Source organism: Labeo rohita, chromosome 5, assembly GCF_022985175.1.
Source record: "Labeo rohita strain BAU-BD-2019 chromosome 5, IGBB_LRoh.1.0, whole genome shotgun sequence".
Classification (NCBI taxonomy): Eukaryota; Metazoa; Chordata; class Actinopteri; order Cypriniformes; family Cyprinidae; genus Labeo; species Labeo rohita.
In genome coordinates, this window is record NC_066873.1 from 11,922,868 (window position 1) to 11,937,135 (window position 14,268).

General features: G+C 35.2%; 1 protein-coding gene across 2 annotated transcripts in view; it reads left to right on the plus strand.

Moving 5' to 3' along the window:
• Positions 1–14,268, plus strand: part of ap2b1 (adaptor related protein complex 2 subunit beta 1) — a 49,783-nt gene that overhangs the window by 21,140 nt on the left and 14,375 nt on the right. For both annotated transcript variants that reach the window (XM_051109475.1, XM_051109476.1), the window contains exons 15-20: positions 1,696–1,737; positions 4,104–4,250; positions 5,111–5,256; positions 7,521–7,650; positions 11,100–11,184; positions 11,365–11,451. In XM_051109475.1, coding sequence (XP_050965432.1) covers positions 1,696–1,737; positions 4,104–4,250; positions 5,111–5,256; positions 7,521–7,650; positions 11,100–11,184; positions 11,365–11,451 — 637 coding nt within the window. The remainder of the gene's footprint in view (positions 1–1,695; positions 1,738–4,103; positions 4,251–5,110; positions 5,257–7,520; positions 7,651–11,099; positions 11,185–11,364; positions 11,452–14,268) is intronic.

Consider the following 14,268-nt stretch of genomic DNA (forward strand, 5'->3'; position numbering starts at 1 on the left):
TTTATTCATTTACAAAGTATGGTTCAATAGGCTTTTTTTTTTTTTTTTACACTATTTATTTTCCGTTCAGTATCCATTTGAAAATCAATCGGTCGATTAATCAGTATCGGCCAGTGTGGTCCAACCTAGTTATCTGTTTCGGTAATATCCAATATCGGTCGACCTCTAGGCGTAATAATTCTTATTGAGTCTGCTAAATGTACGTATTTAAAATGGACTGGAATATACAAGATTTACAAAGAATTGTCAAACAGATTGGCAATCTTTTTTTTTTTTTCCCATTCCACCCAATTATTAAACCTGTTCACAACTTGCAGCTAGCACAAAGCTTTGTATTCAAATGAATACAATCCTGCTGACTAAATGAGTCATTCCAATAAAATACCATCGTGTTCGTCATCCTTGTCAAGGAGACAGTGTTCAGAGCTGAAGAATGTTAAACACTGAACAGTCTGCAGAACCATCTGACTGCTCAAGGTCGTGAGTGTTTCAAAGAGACGAACAGTGCAGACTCAACACCCGAAGGGATGCATTTTGGCACTCACAGTCTCACCGGCCTTTTTAGCTCGTACCAGATTTAAATTGACATTTAGCTGGTCTGGGACACTAAGTGCTGTGTCTAATCTGAATCACATTATGAATCAGAAAACATCAAGTGGTTTTTTTGTCCAGTGAGATTTGGTGCAGAATATTTGCATTTGACACAACTATCCATTTCTCTCAAACCTTAAGTGTTGCCTGTTACACTTTACAGCTCAGCTTGTGATTTGTGTCCTGCTGAGTGTAAAGCTGTAAGGTTGTTTAATCGTGCTCATTTTCTCACTGAGAAATCAAGGTGGCTGTACGGCTGAAGGTCAGTAATAGGAATGTAGTCTGAGAGAAAGAATTTACTTGTTTTAGACATAATAAAATCAAACCCTGTTTGCTTTCTGATTGCACATTTATAGTATTTTGTTCCAAACAAAAAAAATATTTGTCTTTCATCAAAATGTAATGCTTTGGCCCACTGAAACATGTTTTCTTCATTGCCGATGTCACCAAAACTCTCCGCCTGTTATAAAAAACATTTCCACAGTCCAATTAATGTCAATGGATAAAATAGTTTTGACCTGCTTTTATAATTTTTTTGTTAATTTTTTAAAATAGCTCTTGTGGCAATATTTCTTCCAGGTTGTGGACATAGTGACATTTTTCTTTCATATTGTTCAGAAAGTTTTGTGGATTTAGTGAATGTTTTTTTTAACTTAGTAACTTCACTCACAAATCATTTTTTTCTTAAGTCCCACAACTTCTGCTAACACACAAGCTGAAATGTTGCTTTCAGCCTATGAAATGTCACTGCTCAGCTTCAGTTCTATTTACCGTGATGGGGGGTCGGCAGCAATAACCGCCTGTAATGTAGTAGCACCGCTCAACTCTTCCTTCCCGCAGGGACGCCTCTGTCATCAGCTACACTCATCTCAGTCTTGGTCCACAGCTGAATTAATGACAGCGGGTGTCTCGGAGATTACATTTTCAAGTTGATTTTAGCCATGGCAAAAACAAAGTAGAAAATAGCAGGCTTTAAAAGTTGTTTGTGACATCATTTCCTTTGTAAACAGGAAAACTGTGTTATTAATGGATCCTTGACGTGTGTCTCTGTCTCTCTCATGTTGTTTGTTGGCCTGGAAATGGGTCTTCTGTTCTCTGTTGTAGCTCGGGGGAGATCTGGGAGGAGGTGTTGGGGGCAGTCCTGCAGTAAGTGAGCTCCTCTCTCTCCGCTCGTATCCGTCTGTCCGCACTCAGCATGTCGTGTGCTATTTATGATTCTTAATAGCTTGTATAGAGTAGACACCTAGCTGTGTGTTCTGCTTTGTTTCTTTTTTTTTGCATGCACAAATCCATCCTGCTTTGAGGTGATATAATGTTCAACTCTAAGGACTTTTGTTAACATAGCCTGATGTTATTTGTCTTTTAAATAGTGGTGTTTTTTTTTTCCTTGCACTGCTCCTATTTAGACTGCTGGTCAAATGTTTGAAATAAGATTTAAAAAATGTTTTTAATAATTGAGATTTTTAAAAATGTTTTTGAAAGAAGTATCTTATGCTCATCAAGCCTGCATTTATTTGATTTAAAAATAAAATATTATTATTGTGAACTTAAAATGTAATATATTTTAAAATATAAAATGTATTCCTGTGATGGCAGAGCTGAAATTTTAGTAGCATTACTCTAGTCTTCAGCGTACGATGGCATTTTAGTGCCACGTAAAAAAAAAAAAAAACCCTACAATTACAAGATTAAAGTTGTAATATTTTGAGAATAAAGTCAAAATAATACCGCAATCTTTCACGCCACATTACAAATAAATTATTATAGTTTTGACTTTATTCTCGAAATATTTTGACTTTATTCTCTAAACATTTCAACTTTATTCTCGTAATATTTAGACTTTATTCTCATAATATTTCATATTTTCAACTTTATTTTCGAAATATTACGACTTTGATCTCGTAATCTTAGATTTTATTTTTTTTAATGTGGCACTAATACGCCGTTGTATCAGTGGCTCATGATCCTTTAGAATGAAACATTTCTCATCATTATCGATGAAAACCATTTTTGCTGCTTAATATTTTTGTTTTTCAACACTGATTAATAATCATTTATTTCATTTAATAATAACTGAGCACCAATAATAATTGATAATTACTGAGCACCAAATCAGAAAAAAATCTGCTTTGACATCAAAGCAAATTACTTTAAAAAAAAAAAAAAAAAAAAAAAAGACACTGCCGTTTAGAAGTTTGGGATCAGTTATATATATAATATTTTTTAAAGAAGTCTTTTCTGCTCATCAAGGCTACATTTTAATCAAAAATACAAAAAAAAATCTAAAATTGTGAAATATTATTACGATGTAAAATAACATTTTTCTATTTTAATGTACATTTAAAATCGAATTTTATTCCTGTGATCAAAGCTGAATTATCAGCATCATTACTCCAGTCTTCAGTGTCACATGATCCTTCAGAAATCATACTAATATGCTGATTTATTATCGATGTTGGAACCAATGATACTTTTTTCAGGATTCTTTGATGAATAAAAAGTAAAAAAGAACAGCATTTATTTAATCTTTTGTACTATTATACACTACCATTCAAAAGTTTTACTCCTTTTACTTCTGAAGGATCATGTTACACTTAAAACTGGAGTAATGGCTGATGACAATTCAGCTTTGCATCACAGAAATAAATTATATTTTAAAGTATATTAAAATAGAAACCATTATTTTATATTGTAATAACTTTACAATAATATTACATAACTTCATAACTTCATAATATTACAGTTTTTCCTGTATTTTTGATCAAATAAATGCAGCCTTGATTAGCATAAGAGACTTCTTTAAAAAACATTAAATGTCAACTTTTGAATGGAAGTGTATTACGATTATTATTATAGAAAACAGATCCTTTATATTAAAATATTACTTATTATTTCACAATATCATAATATTCTGACTGTTTTTTAATCAAATAAATGCAGCCATGGTGAGCATAAGAGACTTTACATTGCAAAATCTTAATTATTCCGATCTTTTGACCAGTAGTGTGGTTTGCCTCTAATATCACAATACAATTCATTTTCTTCATATCCTGCACAACTGGTATCACCTACATGAAGAACGCCTGTTGCTGCTGTTTAAAAGGCTACGCTAATGCTTGCTGCACGTCCCGATTTTGCTGAGTTAAATGTGTTCCTGGGTCAGCATATTTTGTTGACCCTAGAACAACATTTTAATCCAAAATTTTAATCTTGACCACATCCCTACACCTAAACCTAGCCTTACCCATGAGTAATCCCTAAAATCAGAGGAATTGATAGATGAATGACACTGATGTGCAAGCACCAAACACTGATTGTAAGCCTAAACTTCATAAAAACTATAAACTGTTTTTTCAAATCTGATTGGTTAATCACAGTGTTGTTCCAGGGTCAACAAAGATGTTAATCCAGGAACATGTCGCACTTGGTAAAATCAGGTTCTGCGTCACTCGAGTAGTTTCAGCTCTTTTGACACATAGAAGTCTTATGATCTCTATGTTTGTGTCACGCAGGTGGGCCAAAACTTCATCCCATCATCGGTGCCCAACACCTTTGCGCCGTCTCCTACACCTGCCGCTCTCAGCAGCGGCCTCAATGACCTGTTTGAGTTGTCCTCAGGAATGTCCATTGCTACAGGAGGATATGTGGCACCTAAAACTGTGAGTACTACTCACCACTTAACTTTAAACCAAAACCCCTCATCCGTTCCTGATCTTTTACATCACCCCTCAATCAACCAACCAGTAAAAACCTGTCTAAAATCCACCAGAAGCCTGTGTAGTCAAGATCAAGGTTAAGCCAGAGGAGATGTTGTTTGATTAGTGTTTCACTGATTTTGAACCACAGAAAGCAAGAATTTGAATTTGAAGACTGTATTAAACTGTTGTTAGCTTAAACATTTCAGTTCAGCCACTTATGAGGATCAGTTTCAGTATCTGCTTGCTGTATGTAGACGGTAAACAGCAGGGCAACTCGCATCCCAGAATTCGCTAGGGCATATCTTACCCACAGCCATTTCATTTATAATGAAGAGCCTTTTTAAGAAGGCAAGTCCGGTCTGTTCTCATTCTTCAGCATGAGCATTAACTTCATGTGCTACATAAATACAGGCGTGCAGAATATCTCCCGGGGGAACAAGTCTCGGGCATCATCATTAATAAGAGCTCCATTAGAGCCAGAGTGGGTCAGTAGAGTAGGACACAGCACAATTAGTTCTTATTAGGATACTTCATGATCTACCTTGTGGAGTTATTCAATTCCCCATGTGCTCTAGGTGCCACATGCTACTTGTGTATGTCTTAATTTGTCTCTTTTTTATCTGATTTTGTTCCTTTTTGGATGCCAGCTCAGTTCTTGTAAGCAAGTGTTTGGGTGAGTGTATGAGTGTAGGTGGATGTCAGACTCCTCTATTAAAGTGCCCTTCAGTTTAGTATGACTGTAGTTATCCTCTTAGAGATGATCGTAGTCTTAATTTATGAAGTAGATAAACTGTAAAATAAAATTTCTTTGCTTTGTGAAGGTATGGCTGCCAGCAGTGAAGGCAAAAGGGCTGGAGATATCTGGAACCTTCTCTCGGCGTCAAGGGCACATGTACATGGACATGAGCTTCACCAATAAAGCCCTGCAACACATGACTGACTTTGCCATTCAGTTCAACAAGAACAGGTCTGTGTTTGTGTTTCTGTTTACAGTCATCGTGATAGTAGTTGGTGATAGTCATTGTGCCATATTTTTCTTATCCAGTGTCTAACATGAAGGTTTTTAGATCTGAGTAATTGTTAATTTATATTACATAATACAAACATATTTGGCTATTTAACTGAATTTAATATTATAGTGTATTTTATAAATTATAATATTTATTTTTAAAAAGATTTATTTTTTAATAGATGTTTAAATGAATATTGTTAAATATACACTACCAGTCAAAAGTATTTGAACAGTAATTTTTTTTTTTTGTTTGTTTGTTTTAAAAATAAGGCTTTTCTGCTCTCCAAGCCTGCATTTATTGCAGCAATATTGTGAAATATTTGTACTGTTTAAAATAAATGCTTTCTATTTGAATATATTTTAAAATGTAATTTATTCCTGTGATAAATTTTCAGCATCATTGCTCCAGTCTTCAGTGTCACATGATCCTTCAAAAATCAGTCTAATATACTGATTTGCATTTTTTTATTATCATTATTATTATTATTAGCTATTTTTAAAACAGTTGAGTCCATTTTTTTGATGATTCTTTTGTGAATAGAAAGATCCAAAGATCAGCATTTATCTGAAATAAAAAGCTTTTGTAACATTATACGCTATACCATTTAAAAGCTTGGAGTCAGTATATATATATATTTTTTGGAAAGAAATTAAAGAAATTAATAGTTTTATTTAGCCGGGATGCTGTAAATTGATCAGAAGTGCTGATAAGGACATTTATAATGTTACAAAAGGTTTCTATTTTTTTTTTTTTTTTACTTTATATGAACTTATATAATTTATACTTAAAAAATGAGAATAAAAGTAGAATAAAAGTAGAATAAAAAATTCTACTCAGCTGTTTTCGACATAATAATAATAATAATAATAATAATAATAATAATAATAATGTTTTTTTAAACAGGAAATCACAATATTAGAATGATTTCTGAAGGATCATTTGATTGGAGTAATGATGCTAAAAATTCAGCTTTGAAATCATAAAAATAAATTACATTTTAAAATATATTTACGTAGAAAACAGTTATTTTAAATAGTAAAAATATTTAAGAATTTCACTGTTTTTGCTGAACTTTGGATCAAATAAATGCAGGCTTGGTGAGCAGAAGAGACTTCTCTAAAAAAAAAAAACATTAAAAATCCTACTACATTTTAATGACAGTAATAAACTACAATTAAAAAAAACATTGGGTTCAGTATGATTTAAAAAAATATAAAAATTTTATTAATCAAAAATGGATTAAATTGAACAAGAGTGACATTAATAATATTACAAAAGAAAAAAAATCATTAAAATAATCCTGAATATATCAGTTTTCACAAAAGTGTTAGGCAGCTGTTTTCAAAATTGATAATAAGAAGATATTTCTTGAGCTCCAAATAAGCTTTTTCAGATGTTTTCAGAGGGATCGTTTGCCATATCAAGAATTAAAGTAGAAAACAGTTTTAAATTGTGATATTTAACAATATTACTGTATTTTGTATAGTTTGTGTATTTAATGCTTTAATATATTCTTTTCCATTTATTTATTTAGCCTTTATAACAACAATAAAAATATTTACATTTCCTAACTAAACTTCTGAAGGTAATTTTTTTTCACAAAGATAAAAGTAGATCTGCAGCATTTAGATCTAGATAATCTAGATATCTAATTAGAGTTAGGTGAGTATTTTTACATAGCTGCTTAAACCATTTATTGTTTTTTGAATACTAAAAGTTATAGGCCACATAGCTAGTAAGACTATGTACATCAGGGCTGTGTATCAGCCAACAAAGTCATGATACGATATGTATCCCGATGCAGAGGCCACGATACGATATCATATCACGATACGGGACTGCAATAAATTTCACCTCAGCAGTCTCTCTCTCTCTTATTTGATGAATTACACTTTTCTGAGAAGAGAATATCAAAGTGGAGATAAACCAGCACTTTTATCCACAGTGGAGACAAAGCACTTACACATGGTTGCCAGGCTGACAAAAATAAGTAACACCCTTAGCAGATATTTCTATGTTGCACAAGAGTGAAGCTTTGTTTGGGAGGATTACGTCTCTTTATATATCGGTCAGATAAAACCTTGTTGTAGCCTATATAATGTACTCTATTCATTATTCTTTATAAACCTTGCACTTTTCCACTTATACGTTTTCATATAGACGTATTGAACACAGCCCTAATGTACATATGTTTTGTCTTTTATGTTGTGGTCTTTAGTTTTGGAGTGATCCCCACCACACCTCTCCCCGTTCACACTCCACTGATGCCCAGCCAGAGCATCGACATCTCCCTCCCTCTTAACACCATCGGCCCTGTGATGAAAATGGACCCACTTAACAACCTACAGGTATAGTGCATTATTGCCTTTTGCTGTGTGTTTTAATGCCCTCATACACACCCACACACGCCCATATGTCCGCCTGAGGTCCCTTCTTTGCATTATTAATCCCACAGGAAAAAACACATTACAAATATGCCGTTAATGTTTAAATTACATCTCTGTTTATCAAAACCTCTGAGCTCTCAACAGCACAGCACACGTTTGTCTCTGATTATTTGAATCAGTTGTCCCCACGTGCTTCATTAGTTACTGAGATCATTTGCGTGAACAGCAGCTGCAAAACATTCAATTTTATGCCTTTAAAACACTCTAGATAATGAGTACTTGCCTACAGCATCTAGTCTACTAATGCAGATAATCAATCAGATACAAATGTCATTATGAATCATCATCGTTTCATGTGATTTATATCGACGTGTTTCTGCCTCATTAGTTTTGCACCAGCGTGTCAGTTTATCTTTAGATGGACGTCCAACAGTGTTTGCTTCGACTGTTCCTTTCTTTGGTATTCATTTTCACCACAATGTCCCAACACATTTCCTCCTCCACTTCTATTTTCTGCCTGTGACATCCTGCTGGGTTGCTCTCTTTGCTTCATGCACCCCCTGTTTAAGCATCCCCTTCTGTGACTTTTCTCCTCTTCACTGTTGTCAGCGTCAAGCATCTGGCTATTCAGTATTGAGCAGAGCTGCCTGCAGAGTGTTTATGACTTGTGTTAATGAGTTCAGGTTTCTTATGAGCTCAAGAGTCATCACAGTAAACAGCAACTGAATGCCCTTTGAGTGGCTGGGAGATGCTATGACCTGACCATGTCCAAGTTAATTAAACAGGTTTATTTAATATTGTCCTGTCATCTCAAACCTGTACCAGCTTCTTCTTTCTTTCTGAAACACAAAAACAAATTTTGAAGTGTGTACCAGTTGCCCTTTTCCATAAAATTTAAAGTCAGCATGAAATGAAAATTGGATCTGTCTGTTTTGTATATGCATGTTACAGATCATTTTGAATTGTTCATCCATGTATATAGGGGTGAGTGATAAGACCAAAATCTTATATCACAATATGAGTAATTTTATTTCACAGTAACGATATACAGTTGAAAGTTTACATGCTCTTTGCAGAATCTGCAAAATGTTAATTATTTTATCAAAATAAGAAGGTTCATATGAAATGCATGTTATTTTTAATTTAGTACTGACCTGAATAAGATATTTCACAAAAAAGACATTAACATATAGTCCACAAGAGAAAATAATAGTTGAATTTATAAAAATGACCCCGTTCAAAAGTTTACATACTCTTGATTCTTAATACTGTGTTGTTACAGTTGTGTTGTGAGTGATCCACAGTTGTGTTTTTTGTTTAGTGATAGTTGTTTGTGAGTCCCTTGTTTGTCCTGAACAGTTAAACTGCCTGCTGTTCTTCAGAAAAATCCTTCAGGACCCACAAATTCTTTGGTTTTCAGCATTTTTGTGTATTTGAACCCTTTAAAACAATGGCTGTATGATTTTGAGATCCATCTTTTTACACTGAGGACAACTGAGGGACTCATATGCAACTTTTACAGAAGGTTCAAACGATGCATTAAGAGCCGGGGGTGTAAACTTTTGAACAGAAAGCAGATGTGTACATTTTTCTTATTTTGCCTAAATATATTTTTTTAGTTAGTACTGCCCTTCAGAAGCTACAGATGATACTTGTATGTTTTCCAGAAGACAAAATAAGTAACATTTACCCTAATCTTTAAATTTCCAAAAGTTTTCACCCCCCAGCTCTTAATCCATTGTTTTTCCTTCTGGAGCATCAGTGACAATTTGAACCTTCTGTAACAGTTGCATATGAGTCCCTCAGTTGTCCTCAGTGTGAAAAGATGGATCTCTAAATCATACAGTCATTGTTAAAAAAAGGGTTCAAATACACAGAAATACTGAAAAACCAAAGAATTTGTGGGCCCTGAAGGACTTTTCTGAAGAACAGCAGGCAGTTTAACTGTTCAGGACAAACAAGGGACTCATGAACAACTATCACTAAACAAAAAAACACAGCTGTGGATCATTCAGGTAACAACACAGTATTAAGAATCAAGTGTATGTAAACTTTTAAATAGGGTGATTTTTATAAATTCATCTATTTTTTTCTCTTGTGCACTATATGCAAATATTTTTTATGTGAAATATCTTATTCAGGTCAGTACTAAATAAATTTTTTTTGAATGACCCCTCTTATTTTAGTAAAATTATTAACATTTCGCAGATTCTGCAAGGAGTATGTAAACTTCTGGTTTCAACTATATGTTCTTTTTTAAATCTGCATTTTTCAAAGGAGTAGTTTGGGTAAAAATTAAGTTTTGCTGAAAATTTACTCACCAGTAAGGATTTCATCACTGAAACAGATTTGGAGAAGTTTAGGTTTACATCACTTGCTCACCAATGGATCCTCTGTGAATGGGTGCCGTCAGAACAAGAGTCCAAACAGCTGATAAAAACATTACAACAGTCCACAAGTAGTTTACAAGACTCCAGTAGATGAATTACTGTCTTGTGAAGTGAAACACATCCATCATCAATATGTTTTAACTTTAAAACCATCACTTCAAGACAAAATATAAGTCCATAATCCATAATTGTGTTTTCTGCAGTAAAATAGTTCTTCCCCTGTTGTCCTCTCACATCAAAATCCAGCAAAATATTTATTAAGATTATAGGTTATGGACTTGTTTTTGAAAAACAAGTTAAAATGGTTTAAAAATGGACTTGTTTTTCTTACAAACACGCATATATTTCCTTTGCAAGATGTTAATAGACTGGAGTAAATTACTTGTGTATTATTATGATGTTTTGTGATATTTCTCACTGCACCCATTCACTGCATAGGATCCATTGGTGAGCAAGTGATGTAAAGCTAAATTTCTCCAAATCAGTTCTAATGAAGAAACAAACTCATCTACATCTTGAATGACCTGAGGGTAAGTACATCTTCAGCAACTTTTCATTTTTGGATGAACTATTTTTAAAACCACTCCATATTTTCTCCTAAATTAGTCAGAAGTACAAAAAGTCTGCAAATTGTGCTTCTACATCTAACCAAGAATCAAAATGATCTTTCTTTCCAACAAAAAAACACACTGTGTGTTTAAAAATAGAGGTCAGTTTTGCCATAATTTATTCATTGGATTTCTATGGCTCGGTTTGCAGTCTAATATTATTTACATGGTGTAAAATATAAAAGAACTCATCAGCAGGGTGCGAACATTGATTTCTACAAACCCTCTCTTCTGTTCTTGTGCCTTTCTTCTTGTTTCCCTTTTTTCCCTTTTCTCTTTCTGAGCTGAAAGCTCTTTTTCCATTTGGTGAATAAGGACAGCATCAAAATGCGGTCGGGCTGCAGAGGCGTTTTAGACCCTTATACAGTGAAGTGTATTAAAAAGTCTGACCACTCAACCTTTCTCACCTCAGGTGGCTGTGAAAAACAATATTGATGTCTTCTACTTCAGCACGCTGATCCCTCTCAACGTCTTCTTCGTGGAAGACGGCAAAATGGGTACGAGCACTTTGTGCACACATGCTCGATCTAAAGACAGCACACTGTTTCACACTGAGGTTTTGATTGAGTTTAGGTTTAATAAAACAGTGGGTTGATGGGATGTAGCTAGGACTGAACACTCTTTTAGACACTGATTGGCCAATCCCACTTGTTAATCTCTAAACTTTTCTCCAACAGAGCGTCAGGTGTTCTTGGCCACATGGAAGGACATTCCTAATGAGAACGAGCTGCAGTACCAGATCAAAGACTGCCACTTAAACGCAGGTGAGATCATCTAGTCCTTAACATGGATGACTCATGAGTTAGCGTAGAGGGGTTTTTTGCGACGTATGAATCAGTAGTCGTTGAAACAAAGGCAGATAGCATAAAGGAAAATTGACAAATAGCAGAGGAACTGGAAAGGCCTTTTGATCTATTTGGCAGAGTGCTCTGATCTCTTTGTAGTTTGGGCTCTATCCATATCCAAACTGGCACCTAATGTGGCACCCTGCTACAGTGTGTTTGGTTGAAAGTAAGGCTGGGCGATTAATCAAAGTAATTGAAACCGAAATTCGGAACCTCTAACCAACGTCATTTTCCAATGTCAGTTATTTTAGGTTTTTAATCCTGTTGTTACTTTCCAGTCAGCGCTATAGGGACACGTATGACCGTTTCGCTAGCGTCTTTTGCAGTGTCTCACACGTGAGTGTAGTTAACAGAATTTAAACTCTTACAGCACCGTGCAGCACCGCTCATCAGTGTCAGTTTCAAAACAGTGGACCAATCAGAAGACAATGGAGGCGGGGCAAACGTTGCAAGGTTTTATTAACAGTAGCTGGTTGGCGTGGCAGCTTTTGTATTTGACAGTAACATGGCAGAGTAGGCATTCAGCACTGTGCTTCAAAAAAAAAAAAAAAAAAAAAAAAAAAAAAATACCTTCCCGAGTGCTGCTTCTCTTTTAGACGCAAAGATGTGTTTAGTGTGAATGGCCAGGAATAAATGAATACTTGCGAATATAGAGTGACAGGACAAGATCGCTTAGAGGAAGATTATATAAGCGATCATGACTCCACATCTATGAGGGCAAAATAATAATAATAATAGTAATAATAATAATAAATTAAAAACATAATTCATTAATCACAATTAAGGTAAAATGTTCAGTTAATCGCGACACTAAAAGTTTCTCCTCCATCACTGCAGCCTCCGGACTTTTTAAGCAACGGTAAAACTTTCGTCACCACAACAGAAAGCCCGCCTCTCCATTCATTTGATTGGACAATGGAAAAAAACGCGATGGCGTTGGGCGCTTTTCTGCTCAGAGTTGCTTTCTTTTTTTTCACCTTCCGGCGCTCAGAGCGCTCCAGCAAAAACGGGAGGCGGAGCAGGCGGTTAAAACACGAGGCGCCCGGGGCACATTAACAGCGTGCATAACGCTCACTGCCCATAGAAAACAATTCAAAAAAGGCGCCTCTCACTGCAAAAACGCGTTCTGTCTGATCAGGGCCTTATTCCATAAGTTCTACCTGCTGACAAAGACTGAGTTTGCGTTCTTTCAGTGTGTGCGTTTTTTTCCTAAAGCATCTTTATATTTGTAATAAAATTGTAATAATTACACATTTTTTGAACAAACAAATAATTTTTGACCTTTAGTTAGGCTAGTAGGTTTAGGTGTGGTATCAAAATTGGAACCGTGAATGATACAATTTTATTTGGTATGTAAATTTTTGGTGTCATATAAGCTTATTTATTAAAATAAAAGATAACATGAGTTAAAAACAATGATAACAGAAACTTTTTAATTTTTTTGTGGTAGGGCCAGTGAAAATTTTGTCAGGGCAAGTAAAAATTTAAACCACTGGCCCGACCGGGCCAGTTGAAAAAAATCCTTAGCGTTGAGCCCTGAGATTGAAACAGGGTTGTAAACAAGGAAGTTTGTTTTGTATTTTCAAGAACGCCTTGTAAGACACAGCCAATAAATGCACTGAGCAGCGCTGTCTTTGGAAATCACCCTTAACAGATGAAAGGATAGTGCTACAAAGGTATCGCTTTCCTCAGCGGACATTCAAACTAATGTTTTGTTCATCACTGTGACTGATGCTTTGATATTAAGCGAGCAATTGAATTGTTTGCTTGAAGCTTTAACAAACAACATCCTGCACAGTTTGAGATTTCAAATTTTAAAAAAGCAATAAGAGCAATAAGAGGAAGAAAAAAAGTTCACATCACTCTGTTATTATTCGTAGTTAATTATTTAATCTGGTGGCAATGTAAAAATGTTGTGGAACGTGGCGGGCTGTGTACAGACTCCGACAGAGCTGGTTTATTTCAAGGCTTATCAGCTTGCTATTTGTATTCATCAACCTGGAGCCAATTTGAGCATACAGCAGCAGACGTGGGGGGTGGAGGAGCACCGAACACAGGGACCAGCACAGAGAGCCTGTTTCACTCTCTGGAATTACTGATCAGACGCCCAGAGGTGCCTTAATCACCAGACGTCAGACAATCTCACTTCTCCTGCTTTCATCTGCTCTCGTTTTAGCAAGCACACACACGGCACACAGATGCACGATTTCATCCAGTCATATAAAGCGGTTGTGGTCTGATCGTCACATATCTTTCACACAAAAACAGCAGCAGTTTAACAAATTCAGGCTTTGCTTTTTTTTTCCTCTCTCTCTCATACTCAGATGCCTTATTTTGGGAGGAGAAACCAGTCGTGTTTATTAGCATGTAGAGAATAATCGACTGCTGTTGTGCGATGCCGATTGGCTCTAGCTTGCCATGACTTGAATAACAATGTGAAAGTAATGGAGCGCACAAACGAGGGCAAGCTTTAGCCGAATGCTTTTCCCACACCGTGTCCGTTGCTGTTATTTGTAAATGACTGAATGTTTTCATTGAATGTTTGATTAGAGGAAAGGTGTTTCGTATTTTGTTGTTGTTGAGAACGACTGGTTTGTTTTTTATCAGGATGCAAGAGATGCGCTTGTGTCCGTAGATCAACAGATCCCTAATTATGAATAATTTCAGCACTTAATGCAGCATAAAATAAACATAACCAATTAGTTGGAGAGTGTTAATGTTTTACAACCGTTTACA